This window comes from Pundamilia nyererei, unplaced genomic scaffold (genome assembly GCF_000239375.1).
Source record: "Pundamilia nyererei isolate P.nyererei 1_Seehausen unplaced genomic scaffold, PunNye1.0 scaffold00028, whole genome shotgun sequence".
Classification (NCBI taxonomy): Eukaryota; Metazoa; Chordata; class Actinopteri; order Cichliformes; family Cichlidae; genus Pundamilia; species Pundamilia nyererei.
In genome coordinates this window covers 4186368-4203149 of record NW_005187429.1, presented here as the reverse complement: position 1 = coordinate 4203149, position 16782 = coordinate 4186368, and the positions used below count along the sequence as shown (strand labels likewise).

The window sequence follows — 16782 nt, the reverse complement described above, 5'->3', positions numbered from 1 at the left end:
CTCTCCTCTCCTCTCACAGCCTGCAAACCTTTATAAATGAATCATTGAGGTCTCAAGCCCATTGTTGGGTTTATAAAAAATCTCCCAAGACAATTTCATGTATTTCTGCGCTTTATAAAATATATTATGTCATGATGTGTGATGATTTGGTAGAAAGGTAAACTGCCATTACATATTGCAGTCTATATCTAGAACCTTTCCAAAATAACAAGGATGCACTCATAATAAGTATAAGAGCTTCCCTGTTAATGTAGTGCACTTGTTTGGTGGGCAACCACAGTTCCTTCTGACTTGAAATATCCATATATAAGAATAAGTCACCTTGGAAACTAACACAATAGGCATCAATAGGGAACTATGGTTCCTTTGTCATTTCATCCACTGTAATACCGATTTGGCTACATGATTACATTTTTCTCTACAATTATAACTTTCAACATTCTATGAATATGCACAAAAAGCAGAGCTATTACCAGCAAATAGAGCTCACTTTTCAACATTTAACTTGATACATACATTATTTTTTATGTAAGTCCAACTTTCTTTCACACTTCTTTACTATAGCGTCTCTATTCGGTCATCTCACATCACACACGTACGCACAGACATTATGCAACTCTTTGAAGGTTAGTTATCTGTGTGCTATAATGGTGTTGATGGTTATATACTTTTATGTTTGCCACCTAGTCTAAACACCCCGCATGGACTCACAAATATGCAGATGAAGGTTCAAAGTCATGCATTTTTTTGCACACTATAAGGACATGAGAAGATAAGTGCACATAAGTGTTAATACGAGAGCGAGAGACTAATACCGTACGTGCAAAAACACCAAGATGATGGCCTTGCTTCTTGTTAATTAGTTTGCATGAGTGATAATTATGAATTTTTAAAGATCACTGATTTTTTTTTGCTCGTTTTCCTTATTTGCTTGCGTTTATGTGATTGTATGTTTGTGTGTAATTGCCTTAAATACTGTATGAGCTGATGGGGAGGCGATGTTCTGAGCTAGGCGCAGCGTGGTGGCTCGGCACATCGCGGATCCATCAGTTTCCTTGACAGGTTGGAGAGCCATGGTCGAGGTTTGATTCTACACATATGAATGTGTACTGTATGTTAATTAGTCTGGCTCTGACTGGTTCAGATGCTAATATGTTCTTCTCTAACTGGTTTAACTCGTCAGTGAAGCATAAAGCCTGTCTGTGTGTCAGTCTGTGCCCATGCGTGTGCGCTTAGATGTGGTTCTGTATATGTGCATGTATATATATGTTTGTGGGTTCACTTTTGTGGGCTTTGTGTGTTTGTCTGTGTGTACACAGAACTGATACTGTAACCAGTCCCTCTGTTGTACTGTTAATAGTCCAGATGGTCAAATTAGCCGCTCCAACAAAGCAACAAAGTATCTACTCTAACAAATCCACACACACAGAGCTGCACACCAACCACCTGCTGGGTTTGTTGATACAGACTACACATGTACATACATGTTAGCCAGATAGCCCAGACAGCCTGGGTGGGAAGGTGTTTATGTGAAAACAGAAATGGGCAGTATTATCACTTGGCCAGTGTTTGTCACACCTAATTGGGTTGTCTGGCTTTTGCGGGGGGGTTAAGATAAGAGAAAAGTTTGTTTTTTTGTTTTTTTATCAGTTTTCACCAGCAATTGTCTTACAACAAGAGTCAGTGCAGAACACTTAAAAAAAACCAGAAAGTATCTTAAACAACGCGGTAAGGGAGTTTTAATTCCAAAACAGTGAGACTAGTTGACTTCGTAAGCGTTCTTGAGTAAAAAAAACTTGTTTAAATTTCTTGCAAATTCAGGACGTTTTCTTTTTTTTAACCTGTGTTCATTGCAAAGAGCCTTTCTTTAGATGAGGGGGACGCTGACTAATTAGAGCAGCAAAACCTATACACATAAATAAAATACAAAACCAAAACATGCAAAGTTAAAAAAAGATAATCATTTTGATATTATATTCATCATCCAAATAACACAAATAGAATTATGTTCTTCCACTCGTAATTTAATCATCCTTATGAAATTAGTAATCAAGAGAACAGTGCCGCACTGTTGTCTACTCTATGCTTTAAAAATAAACTGATTATTATACCACACTAAACTATTATTCCCTCTAAATTGAATATCACTCCTTGCATTTGAATATCAAAATACACCACGGGCTGTTTTATTTGCTCTATAGCCGAAATAAATAAGCACACCAGGCTGATTTCTGCCTCTAGTAATATTCTGCTGACACTAGACATTAGGAAAGGATGACAGACTGGGAAGAAGCAGAAGAAAAAAACTCAAAAATCCTCAGAGGGGCCTAATTCTGTATTCACTGGTCTGAATGAAAAACTGTGAGAAACTCGAGGGTAATTTAAATAAGTTTACCCTCACCCTGATCTCATTAAGGAAATATCCTCTCACGTGGGTCGAAATAGAACATCAATGGAATGCAGCTCATTAAGATACCGTATTACTACTAATACTTTTTGCTTTGCTGCGATGTACCAGAAACGGGTCTGTGGCACGTGGTGCCTCCCTTATTTTGGGACAGAAAAAGCAGCAGTGTTTCATTTTAAAAAAGTAAAACTGTTGCTGCACAAAGAAGAAGGTCTAAACGGTCTGCTATGAGGTTATTTTATTCATAGATGGGGGCAAAGGGGACAGACCGAAAGACAAAAGGAAAATGATTAAAAAAACAGAAGAAAAACAGTACAACAGCAGTCTTATAATTAAAGAGAGATACTGAGTAAAGATTCATCCTGTCAGATCCACGTTTGTCGTGATGTTGCAGTCTGAAAGTGTTTGTGCAGTCCTGTCTGTTGTCTCTGTTCTACCTCTGTGATGTTTGGAGGGTTACTGTCAAGATTAGCTCGTCTGTGAGAGAATTAAGATCGTGTCTGGAGTGCTGTGTCATCCTTTACAGCCCACCCCACCATCTAGCCTGTCTGTTAGGCTATCTCCTGGTCGAACTTTTTTTTTCTTTCGCTGCTGATTGTAAAGCGAATGAGTGATAAAGCAGGCAGATTTCCTAAGCTAAAACTAAAGGCACCCTCACATCTGTCATTCAGAGGAATGACAGATGTGAGGGCGCATTGAAGCAGTACCATGTTGATTTGATGGTAAATTTCGAATTACAGTGTATTTATGTGAGCATAAAAATGAGTTTCATAATGTATGGCAGTCAGAAAACTAAACCTTTACTTCAGAGAAAGATTGCTCGTGGAATCCAGTGAACCAAATACTTCTTCTGTCTGTCTTCATCTAAACCGTGTTTCCTCGGCTCTCCACCTGTCTGTCTCTCTGTGTAGTAAATGAAGGCGGTGTGAGACAGGCTTCTAACTCCTGCCCAGACCCAGGAGAGCCAGAGAATGGAAAACGCCATGGCAATGACTTCAGGTACAATTGAAAAACACTGGCGTAGTTGCTTTATAACAGAAATGCACAAATGCACATCTGTACAGAATCTTTGCAGCATAAACATTTTATACCTGTGTTTCTTTTTTTTCTTACACTATGTTATTTTTTTTTTCCATTTTGCATAGCATTGGGAGTGTGGTGCACTTTAGCTGCGGAGAAGACTATGTTCTACAGGGCAGCAAAAGTATCAGCTGCCAGAGAGTGGCAGAAGTGTTTGCAGCATGGAGTGACCACAGACCTGTCTGCAAAGGTAAGAAATGCCTTTCTTGTGTACCCACACCAGCATATACATCACAGGCACACATACAGAAATCTGCTGTAATCACAAATATGAAATATGAAACCTGCTAACTGTCCATGGGTGACTCCATGTGCATGTGTAACTGTGGTCAGTCAGTTACCTTGGCTTTTCATCAGTTTGAGTTGAACAGGGCTGAGTTTACAGTGGAACGAAAATCCCATTACTGTTTCAAGCCGTTAGCTATAAAATTACGAAACAAAACAAAGTATAATCCAATGTTTGCAGTGTAGCGACTCAGTAACATGCTACGGCTGTATGCTTTCATCAGGGGAGCTATGATAGTGATTGTTTAGGACCTCAAATGAAGTAAACACAGTAGGGTGTAAACACTCCTCTACACAAGCACCAGATTTGATCTTAATTAAAATAGCACACAAATGAAAAAACACAATTACCACTACAATTTATTTTTAGGTGACACAAGTTATGCAATCACTCTGCATATGGTTACATAAGTGACTACAGACTTTAATCATTGACCTCATTGAGAATGTTTGATTTTCTTTTTCTGGATTTTTTTTTAACATTTGCTACTGTTATAGATTCATACTTACAACACACACACACACACACGCGCACACAAAGACGGAAAGAGGGAGACAGAGAGAGAGGGCGTCTGTCATGTTAAATGCCAAAGTCGTTTGTCATGTCTTCCTTCACTTGGCTTCAGTCCGTGGCTGGAGACACATACTTTAACATAAAAACCAATATTCTCTGGGCATGGGTCCGTGTGTGTGTGCGGGTGTGCGTGGGCATGCATGTGTGTGTGAGAGTGGAATATTTGAACCTCTAACTAATAATTACCAACATACAGACACAAAAGGAACTAAGAAGTGGGGGCAGAGAAATCGAAAAAGTGAAGAAAGAGGGTAGAGAGACGCTGGAAAATGTCACACCTACTTTAGGCTGAAATCACAGTCTCGCTGGAATTAAAACTGACTGAATCCAACATAAAAAGCAACATATGAACAACAGTTACATTTTGGGCAAAAGGTGAGTTGCACTGTAGCGTTCAGGAGGGATGAAGTGTCTTGCTCAGAGATACCTGAGCAGGACCTCCAGGTGTTAGCCAGCTGTTGGTCGTGGTCTCTTGCCTGCTGGTCACCATATGACCTCGTGCCTCGACTTTAGCCTCAGGTTTCTCTTGTGAACCAAACACGGGAAGTGACCATCATTAAGGTTTTTGGTACTGTGTGAGCACAGATCCTTTTTAAGCAGGTAGAATATATCATGTATAACTTGTTGGTTCCCACCAATCAGCCTTATTACCATCTAACCCATTTTTAGAGATATTACAGTGCTAATACCTTTTGATTGGCTCTTTATCATCATTAATAGCTAACAGGGAGTCATTATCACTAAATATTTTATAATGAGCAATTAAATACAGCTACTGACATTAAGCCAATCAAGCCTTACATTTACCTGGATGTGATGAGGGGCTAAAGTCTCCCCAAAGGATGACTGCCAATGACATTTAAGTCACTGGTGTTGTCCCTCGGAGCAGTGAGTGGTTAAATGGGATGACCTCTATCACTGGGAAACAGAGCCATTCGTCAGCAGGGATATTTGCAGGAAAAGCGTGTGGGCAGAGTGAGACATTTCCGCAGAGCTGCTGTAACTTCAGAGCAGCAGGTGTGCATTGTTAAAGCTCTGGTGGGTATAATACACAGAAAAAAAAGAAGAAGAAGAAGAAGAAAAGAAATACAGAAAAAAACAACCATGAACAACTTTTTGACAAAGCCGTGACAGAGTGCACCATCCTGTTTCGTTGCTGTTGCTAAGTAACTAGTCATTTTTTTGCCAGCTGATCTTTGTTGTTTTAAGTGTTTTACAATGGAGGGCACTGTTACTCCAACATTGTCCCCACCTATAAGCTGTTTAAAAGCAGTTCTTGCCACCTTATGTTCAGAGGCCAACAATAGGAACAGTTATATTTAATGTTCACATTATGTATGACAAATGTACCTTTATTAATCATAGGTGATACTGAATGACCCACTACCTGTGCTGATTGTGACTGTAATATTGTTAAAAATGGGTGGCAGAACTTTTCTGTGACACTACTCCTCCCAGTACCGCCGTGCGTAACTGTTATCCAGCGTGTGTCTCTCCGGCATTGCTGAAGCAGTGAAACAGAAAGGCGTCCATCTTCAAAAGTTCCGTAAATCCGAGAAAAACCCACAGTGAGGTTGTTTGAAGGACAAAGTGCGTGTAATACGAGAATCACATCTTTCTGACAACAATGCTGAGGCTTATTTTGAGCTATATGCCAGGATCACAGGAAATAAAAACCAGAAAACACTAACCACAATACTCTGCAACTGTAAACATGGTACATATACATTAAAAGCTTTTGATGGCTTAGCTGAAAAGCAGGCAGAAGAATGTAGAGACTTCTGCTCCATCTATAAAGCTATTCAAAAAAGAATCCCTCACAGACGAAAATCTAATATTGAAATTCTGAACCTTTCTCGCTTGCTTTAAAGGCGAAGGCAGGTTCATCTTGAGCTAATAGACTGAGAGCAGAATCGCCTTTTCTGTTGTCTAGAAGTGGTCTGTTACTATCATCATCATTTGATGCCTTTTTCTTTTCTACCTTTGGAAAACTCCTTTTTTAACAGTCAGTAGCAGTGCAGCAGTAGGTGCTATATCAAAGAATACGGGGATTCTTCGGGCCTGTTACACTGAATACAAGTTCATGTGTGACTGCTTCATTTTGGTTCAGTTTTAGTTCTGGTGGAAATGTTTTCTCCCTGTCTTCACCTCTAACCAGATGGCTGCCCCTGTCAAGGCCTGTTTCTTCCTGAGGTTTCTTCCTCTTAAAAGGGAATTTTTTCTTCCCACGGCTGCCAATGACCTGGTCATAGGTGGATATATGATTGTTGGGGTTTTCTCTGTGTTATTGTAGGGTCTTACCTCACAATACAAAGCACCTTGAGGCAGCTGTTGTTGGTGCTATATAAATTACAAAGTGGCAAGAGTATCAGGAGGAGGAGCTCGAGTGGGTCTGCATGCGTTAATAAAAGGGCTACTATGACAACAGCTGTAGTGATGATGTGTTTTTTAGGTGATGGTTGTCAAGCTATGGACAATCAGCTTACTTTATTTTGTGCATCATTTGTTTCTAATTGTAATTGAAATTCTTTATCCTTCGTGGTGAGAAAAAAATTGTTACAGTGTTACAACTTCAGTAACATTATACAATGAACAATGTTTTTTATTGCAGCCAATCAAATTGAGGATAGTACGGGCTGGCCACAAAGTCAAGCACAGCCCAGCTGATTACAGCTGATTTCACCGCCTGTGGCATTAGCAAGCCGCTTTGCAACCCACATCCACCAGAACCACTCATTTCAGTCTTGAATCTGTCTTAATGAGTGTCACATCTGCTCTGTTACGGACCAGGAGATCTTTCTGCTGCTCTTGCTGCATCCAGCTTTGTAAATATGTGCGTAGAATGGCAAGGAGGTCCCAGAACAGAGCCATCCAGCTAAATATAAACTACTGCAGATGGAAATAACAATCTTGTTTTTACTACAGTGCGCCTAAGTGGACTATATTTCTCTGTAGTAAAGTGAATACTCCAAACAACTGTGTAAACATGCAATTTGTGTGAGTTACAACTCCAGCAGAAAATCATCGAAAATTGAGTTCATATTCTGATAAACAAATTAATCTGTTAGGTTACCAACAGTGTTTGAAGAGATTCTCTGAGGTGGTGGAAATTCCAATTAAATATTATTAAAAAATGCACAAGCCAACCAAAAAATCAGGCTCCAAATATATAAACACCACCCTGCACTGCTCTCCACTTTGGCGCCAGTGCATTCATTTTAATCCACACAATTATGAAACAGATGCAGGCGCAAAAATTTGTACTTGATCCCAATGAAAATGGCCCTATGCCTCTGTTTGCACCTCCGCTGGCAAAGGAGAGTTCAACAGGTAAGCAAGTAAACATTTGAACCTCACGGAGAAAAGTGTCCCTCTTTAGGTTACTTTATTTCATTGTGTTGAACAAAACGGTGTGAGATAAGGGCCGTGTTTAACTGAACACAGCTCAGATTTGACCTTTACAGCCAACCAGCCAATAGCTAAAGTGGAAACTCATGAATAACATTGAGAGAGGCAATCTGTCAGGAAGCATCAAGCCAGCTGACTTATTAAAGGGTCACTCCTGTCAAACACTTAAATACAGCTAAATGTCTCTTTTGGAACATTATGTGGAAAATAAAGTGGTTGCAGAAATCTGCTCTCAGTATACCAACAGTATAACCACCAGAAAGAGGTTGATAGATATATATTTTAAGAAAAACAACAACAACAACTGCAAGATGGACACAGAACAGTAATCAGTTTATTAGATACAACAGAACAAATACAAAACCAAATAAAAAAAAAGTATAAAATAAGCCATCAAACTGCAATGTCCCTCTGTCCACCACTTTATGAGAGAAAGAGAGAGAAAGAGGGAGTCGGTCCATGTGGCACCTTGATTAATGGACAGATGGCAAGGCCACTGAGCCAACTCTTTCTCTCTGTCTCTGTGTGTGTGAACTCCAGGGGTGTTCAGTTGATCTGCCTGAATATACTGACTCAATGAAGGGTGCTATATATCAGCTGGATAGACACAGACTCACATGCGCATATGTTGATTTCCAATAATAGAGAAGAAAAGGGGAGGAACCGTAATGCGCAGGCATTGCTCTGTATGTGTGTGTGTGTTTTTTTCCGTGTGCGTTAGTGTCTGTGTGTCTACTCAATTTTTGTGTGTGTACCCATTAAAGCTCCAACCAGAACGAGGGCCAGTGGAACACTGTGTTCCAGCTTAATGATGTCATCAATCATTGTCTGTGTCCATTGGTCAATCTATCTGCTCCTGTAGACAGCCTGTTAAAAGAGTCAGTTTGACCATCCTGCAGAAACTTCTGATCTCCAATCTGACACAAACCTGATACAGATACAGCTTTTAAAAAAATCTAATTTATACTCAAACTTGATAGATTTCTTAGTTGAGTAAAAAAAGTTTTTCCCTTTTTTCAATAAGAAAATGGCCCTGATTCTTTCCATGAAAAACTATTTAGAAGTTTGTTTTAGATTACCTGTGTCCTTGGTCAACTATGTCAACAATTAATCAAGTCACATTTATTTACCAAGAAATTAACTTTAGTCAGGATGTTTCCTCAGTTATCATAATCTAAGTTGTAATCTTTACCTCATTATTAGGAAAAATTGAACTGTCTTGAATCTGTTCAGCTTTTCTTAACATGCTTAGCTCAGTATCAAATACTGGCACTGGTAATTTGGATTTTAGGCCTAGATAACAGTCAATGACCTTGGACAAATGTGTATTGTCCATTTGGTTGGCAAATGGTTGTTGGAGGTTGCTGGCTGCCGATAGGTGAAACTGGTCACAAGAGTGCAATGCACCAAAAACTACCATTGCCATTGCTTTGGACACTAACAGATTCCTGCAGTTATGTTTTGCATGGAAGGTGCCAACTTGTCAGTAACGATTCCCTAACTACTTGATGAGCATTAGTGAATCCTGAAAAAGTGTTACACGAACCAGTTCACTTTAATAGTAAAAGTTGTGCCTTACCGCTGCAACCAGCATGTTTCAAAATCTCTATTTCGCACTAGCTATAGTTTTAATGTCTCTCCACAACCATTGGCATGTGTTTACAGACAGTTAGATATATTTTAATGTAAACTACAGGCAACCATTTAAATCTGCCAGCAACCAAAGTAATCACAAGTTTTTCAGTATTACCTCTTTTTGTTCACTCTTTGCATTCTTTGCTTGTCGAGATTAAAGGGACCTACAAAGACTGACAACAGCATCGCAACCTTCACTTAATGACTTGTTAAATGTTTAATGCTGCAGGCAGCTGATGTCATGGGGATACTGTCTTTTTACTGACAGCAAGTCTTGAGGCAACCGCAATAGCTCACAGGTAGAACACAGGTAAGACGGTCGTAAGCAATTTATGATGGACAGCGACTGGTTCCTGAGATCAAAGCTCAGTGTCCTTTGGTACTCCATAGCAAAAAGTTTACTTTAAACTGCCTGTGCACAATATGTAAGGCAAACTAATAGAAATTTAATGGTAAAGGTATAATTGTAAAAAAAAAAAAAATCTGATTTGATATCTGATTGCATTTTCTGTGTGACTGTCTCTCATCCACTGTTATGAAACGGCTGTGTGCAGGCAGGAAAAGGACCCCAAAGTGCAGACTCCGGAGACAGACATGAACTCGAAAGGGCACCAAAACTAGGAATACAAAATACACTTACACAGACAGACCACACAGCAAGATAAGGGTAGATTGCAACACGGACACAGAGAAACACAGGGCTTAAATACACAGAGGAGCAATCAGGGAATGGGTAACAGGAGGGAAACACAGCTGCGGCAAATCAGGCCTAACGAGACAAAGGAAGCACAACCAGACGCATTTACATGAGACACGGACTTTCAAAGTAAAACAGGAAACATAACAGGGACTGAACTTACAGAGAGACTCACAGGCAGGCACTACAGAGGGAACAGAGACGTGGGACCAGGGCAGACACAGACACGGAGATATAGCCGACAGGGGAGACAGCAACTAAGGATTACACAGAGACATAAACCATAAGACAGAACTCTAACAAAGAAACCAAAGACTAGAAATGAAAAATAATATAATAGACTCAAAAACCCTGGGTCAACGACCCAGGCATCCTAACATCCACTGCTCTTTATGCTGTCTGAGGGGCAGTGAGGTAGAGGGCCAGGCAGATAATTTGGAACTCTTAAGGGTTAAGTGTCCTTGGTATGCTTCAGCAGGTATAGCAGTATGGATGATTGAAGCTAAGCTTCCACTGTGGGGACGATTCACTAACCACAAAGGCCACCCTGCTGAGAAAGCAGAGTTATAGACCTTGAGTGTAAGGCAAATCAGTCTGGGGAAAGCTCTTTTGAGCCAAAATATTGTGAAGCTAAACAGTATTAAAATTCAAAAACATTCTCAGAGCAATGTTCCCAGTGCTTATGGGGTGCGTCAGTTATGCTCTGAATCCATAAAACAAAACTTTGGAGAGATGTTTGCAAGGGCGTTGGAGCTACACTATGGACTTTGGCAATGTGTTTCTTGCCTGGAACACCATTTAATTTTGGTTCACATCCCAGTGGTTTATGTGGGTAAGCGTGTTTGTCTAAGTGTGATAGAGTGAGAGACAGAAAAAGAGAGGGAGAGTCCTGGGGGATTCTGCTTGATCTGAAAATATAAAAACAAAGTGTATATGTTGTTACACACACACACTCCGTACTATTCCTGCCTAAAGCATTTACTTAACCACGCTCTTGATTTCAGCAATATGCATTTATCATCACTTTTTTTTTCTTTTTAATTTGATCTGCAGTTCATTATCGCTTCAATGATAGTGTGGCTCTTTTGGCTTTAAACCCTGTATACTGTGTGCCAACATAAATAATTATGAGGGGAAGAGAAAGCGATACAGAGAAACACAGAGACAGACGTTCAATTTACACACACTGACAGGCATTACAATTGTGCTATTATAAATACATGTCAAATGTCTTCAATCCAGCATACTGTGTGTATGTTAACAGTGGGTCAAATGACATATATGTTTTCTAATTAATGAAACATTTGAAATTAAAAACCCAGATATCTCTAGAAACCAGTTCTGTAACTTCACGAGGTTTTAGCCACCTTAAGCTCAGACACACTGGCGGGTGATATGGTTTCTGTTTGCCAGGAATTTAATTAGATTTCTGATGGCTTGCTAAAACTGTTTTGCATAAAAATATATGAATATGCATAAATAGAAATTTGTATTTAAAATAAAATGATTTTTCACACCTATATTCTACAAAACTGACTCCAGATCCGAAAGCTAAGATGCCAACCTCATACACACATATGCTGCAATGGTTTCCACCGCCCATTTCTCACCTGTGGATCCAAAACTCTGGGTGCAGACCTACATCAAAGCAGCCATTCTGGCACAAAATAGCAGGTAAACACAGGTGTTAGTAATTGTAATAACGAAAGGTCATTTGTATTGTGGTACACAGTTTTAATTAATGTCATTAGCAACATCTGTGTTTACCTACTATTCCATGCAAAAATGGCTGCTTTAAAACAGGCTTATCAGATTGATTTTTATGGACTTTGGGTTCTGTCACACAGACTTTACGGCAAAGAAAGAACCATATATTTCCCTGCTGTTAGGGAGGTATGAGGAAGAGAGCAAACACAGTTAAGGTCATCGAAATTCAGGATTGTGTTGATGTGCAAGCACAGTTAAGTAACAGTTTGCTGAGTTAGTATGTTAAATGTACAGGAATTTTCTTAATTGAGGTATTGTGAAGAAATTATTATGTCAAATATCAATTTTAGTTCTTGAAAAAATACTGTAAGTGAGTTTTTGTGAGTAACAGTATGGGTTTGTTGTTGTAGCGAGTTAAAAATCGGGGAGGAGGTGTAATTTTAATTGCTTTAAGCTCAACACTGGAAAATAGTTTTATCTGCAACAGCATGTAAAATGTATGTGATCATCATATGGGTCATATTTCAATTATTTACTAGGAACTTAACACATGATGAGACCTTTACAAGAGTTTAGTGCAGTAGAAAATATAACAGTTGCCTCTGACAAGTAGTACAAAGTAGTATTAAATGGAAATATATATCAGCACAGCGCCCCACTGCCAGGTGAAATGTCCAAAAGACACAGGAAGAGAAAGCAAGAAAAATAGGTATGAAAGGTAATGAAGAGACACTGAGAACAAATGATAGAGCGTTATGTAAACCATGAGCTACATTCAATGGCTCATAAGGGGACTAAGACATGAAAATAAAAGACCTGGAGAGACAGACCGAGCGAAAGACAGACAGATGCAGGCTGAGAGACAGATGGAGTTCAGCGTAAGTTATGCGATGTTAGCTCCTCTGGTAATTCTGGTGATAAGTCTCTCTGTGCGCTATTGCTATAGCAACATCATGCCCGTTTTGCTGTGGGCACGGTGATGGGCTGGCCATTCGTTCAGGACACGCTGATTGAGCTGTCAGTGCACTCGCAAACACGAGCTTACACACAAGTCTTGAGACATTCAGTTAAATCATTTCTCACGCGCAACCCTAGCGTGCACACACGTTCACAAACACACACTTTATCTCTACATATCTATCGGTGTATAAACCGCTGTGAGCTAAACACTAGAGCAGGTCAGCTGAGGATGCTATGAGAATTAGAGAAACACGAAACAACTGGGTATGGTCAGGCGGGACTCTTGCAAAGATCTCGTCGACAGTAAGACAGAGAAACATAGAAACAGAAAAGAACTATATATGGTTGTCTCTAAGGGGTGTTGTACTTGTTCTGACACTCTCTTACAGCACTTCACGGTTGCAGTCCATTACTTACTTACACACACACACACACACACACACACACACACAAGCACAAAAAGACCCGTAGACAAACATGTTGTGGCTCTTATTCTTTTATTTGTCCCTTTCCTTCATTCTGACCACCTAGTTAAAGTCGGGAGTGGGCTTTTGTCTGAGAGTATTTGAAAGTTTCCATTTGTAAGGATCTATATTATCTATATATATATATATACTCAATTATTTTGCAATGCTAGGTGCATTTGTCTCTTGTGCAGTGCGTGTCAATATAAGCTCGGCTGAATACATACATTTGTCGCCCGCTTCTAAAATGAGACCGTCACGTTTAAGCGTTGATGCTTATTCTTTTGTTTTAGGGGTTTGTGAGCACGTGTGTGCGTGTGTGTGTGTTTGTGTTTGTGCGGCTGTTAACTGTACGTATTCTTATGGCCTGCCACTGAACAAACTAATTAAGGAACAAACGGTGCTTCAAACCAACCAGAAAATTACCTCCCAACTCTAACAGGACGACCCAAGGACAGACAGGCAGGTTCTCTATCACATCTAGTCAGAACACAAAGCCTAATAAAGGCTTAGTGGGTTTATCGAACACCTAGCATGTGTCATTTTCAACACTTCACTAAGTGTAACTTCAGCATTAGTGTTTGCGTTTGTAAGGGGTTCCAGCACAGGCACTGACTAAAATAAGAAGTAAATTTCTATGGCTCAGCAGAGAGAATCTCCACTTTACACTTTCATACCTCTGGTTGACTTTTTTCACCTCTTTTTTTTTTAGTTTCTTTTTTTTAAGACAGACTGTAATTATAACACCTGTAGTAAAGCGAAGTTGTTGACTTTCAGCAAATTGCAGGTGAATGTATCTGTCACTCAATACTATAGTTCTAGCTAATCCTGTGGTATTTCACACCCAATAGCTTCCAATTAAGCACTGTTATCCAGAGAGATGTTGCTGGCAATATCAATACCATCTATGTGACCTTCTGTTCCTCTTTCTGTACCTGTCTGCACTTGACTCATTTCTTCTTTCCCCTTTCTGTTCTTCTCTTTCCTTTCTGTCACAGTACTTCTTCCTTGCATCTCTCAGTTGTGCTAAATCCACTTTAATTGTTCTCCTCTAAACTTGAGCTGTTACCCACAATTGTTACACTTTTGCTGCAGGCTGTATCCTGAATATGTCTGGCTAAACATCACCTAAATGGTTTAATTATAAAGCTAATTGTCACTCTTTTGTTGTGTGGTGACTCAACAGCCTACAATTACTGTTGCTAAAACCAATATTAATGCTTCGGTTGCTTTTAAAACAATGACATTATGTTTTATTTTGTTTTGCTTTGTTTTCTCTCCACAGTGAAGACTTGTGGCAGTAATCTTCAGGGGCCATCAGGAACCTTTACATCTCCCAACTTCCCAATTCAATATGAGAACAACGCACAGTGTGTGTGGATAATTACTGCCTCAAATCCCAATAAGGTAAGTCTTCATTTTGATTCAATCGCTGTCAAATTCTCAAATTCAAATTTAGTGTGAAGAGAGATCAATTAATTCCAAAACACATATATCAAAGTGCATCACTGGTAGTACACAAACTCACTTTAACCATAGAGACATATTGCCTGTACATGTAGTTATAGAAAAAGTAATATGTAAAAGAGTTCCTACTTTCTAATTGTAGAGTTCATTATAAAGCAGTTTAAATCAGCAAGCACACTTGCAATACATTATTATTATGTGAAGAAGCAATACTTAGTATTGATGCTGTTCTTCTCTCTGCATACCCAAGCTAAAATTGGGGAAAACCCGTTAAGTTACAAAAGTGGAACTTGAAACCTCCAGGTTTGGTGTAATGGGGGCTTATGAAATGTTAAACAAGCAACAGCAGCACCAACACAGCCAGGAGTGATAAGTGCATGTGAGCTGAAATGCTGCCTTACTGTAAAGAATTAGCGCTATGCAGAAGTATGTGGAGTATTGCAGCCTAGCAGCACAGCCCAAGTTTCCTTCCTGAACCAGCTTGAAGGTTTCGCTCCATTTGAATTTCATGCATTCGCTTTAATTTTAATTGATATAAATCAGCAGTTCTTACAAGCATTTACAAAGTTGGTTAAGAAGCATTTTTGCATAATTGAAATGGGTTGATAATAATTCACGTAGGAGGTGTTGTAAATTATATGCCAGTCAAAGCATGTCCGCATTTGATTCTGTGTGATTGGTTAATCCCGCAAAGGGGCAGACGATAGGTTGGAGGTTAGATGGATATCTGCCATTGGCCGCTTTATGTCCCACGAGAAATCTGATTGGTATTCAGACACGCACCCTTATTCGACTCGGGGCTCTGTTGTGACCACTCTGTCGTCAATGGCAACACCTGCGTCAGCACAATAGGGACGAACAAACACATACAAGTGTGTGCACACACACACTTACATATATAACTGTTCAAACACACACTGCATATTGTTTTTGAGACAGACACACACACACACACACACACACACACACGCAGTCACTTTGTTGGTGCTCAGAACCTTTCTGTCTCTCTCTCTCCCCCCTGCTCTCACACACAGTGCTCTCTGTCACTGCCCAAGGCCTCTGGTTTATGGTCTAAAGCAATACATTCTCTGTTGAAGGCTACACTGTGTAGGTGACAGTTGAAGGCTACAACACTAAGGCCATTTGGACCCTTTGTGTTTCAGGTGTGTGTGTATAAATGTGCGACACATGTTAGAGGGGTGAAAATTACTGTATATCTATTGTCTGATAAATGATAATGGATATTGCCAAACACATAAACCTAAATGAAGACGAGATGAAGAAGAAAAACATTTTGTAGCCCTTTATCTCAAAGGACTTCACAGGCCGTGCCTCGTAATGTATTGTAGTGTTCCACGCCACATCACGTACAAGCCATGCACCATCCTAAACATGTATGACGTCTTTTATCCCACTACATCATATCTGCTATATGCCATACTGAATCACAGACCACACAGAACCACAAGGTACACATGTTTTTTTTATGACACTACATCACACCAGAGGTCTTCAGGGGATTATATATTTATACAGTACGTGCCATGAAGAGACAGACATCCATTCAGAACAAACCCAATGTTTGTGCATCGAGACGTATACCACACAGACCACATTCCTGGTAAAAAAAAAGTTTTCCTTTTGCCCCAAGGAATATTAAATATTATAGGTAAATACTGTATAACAATACTGCATAGCAGAGCAATTTAAATGATTCTAAAGCTGAAGAGCCTTCAGATCATAGTACAAACTGCTGGTATCTCATCCCAAAAACAACTTTAAAACATGAACTGAGCCTGAAATTGACTTCCTCATATTGCAGTCTACCAGTTATCCATAGTTTTTGAAATCTAAGGTTATATTTCTTTATATATATATTTCTTTATACAACCACAGGTCCTACCTGTCTTTGAATTTGTCTAATACAGTACATACAGTAGAGACTTGTTAGGTCCAGATAGCAAAGCCAGAGAGAAAGAAATCGGCCTGGCAAAGACTGACAAATCCTTGTCTGCCCACAACTCTTCTCTCACCTTCATTTATTTTTCATCTGCCTTGGTGAATTGTGTGGACATGTAAAGCTAATAGGATTCAAATT

At 39.6% G+C, this 16782-nt stretch overlaps 1 protein-coding gene across 1 annotated transcript in view; it reads left to right on the top strand.

Moving 5' to 3' along the window:
- The window catches only part of LOC102193066 (CUB and sushi domain-containing protein 3-like), a 387453-nt gene that overhangs the window by 259827 nt on the left and 110844 nt on the right, over positions 1-16782 (top strand). The window contains exons 8-10 of the mRNA XM_005728525.1: positions 3319-3406; positions 3553-3677; positions 14503-14624. Of these exons, the coding sequence (XP_005728582.1) occupies positions 3319-3406; positions 3553-3677; positions 14503-14624 (335 nt within the window). The remainder of the gene's footprint in view (positions 1-3318; positions 3407-3552; positions 3678-14502; positions 14625-16782) is intronic.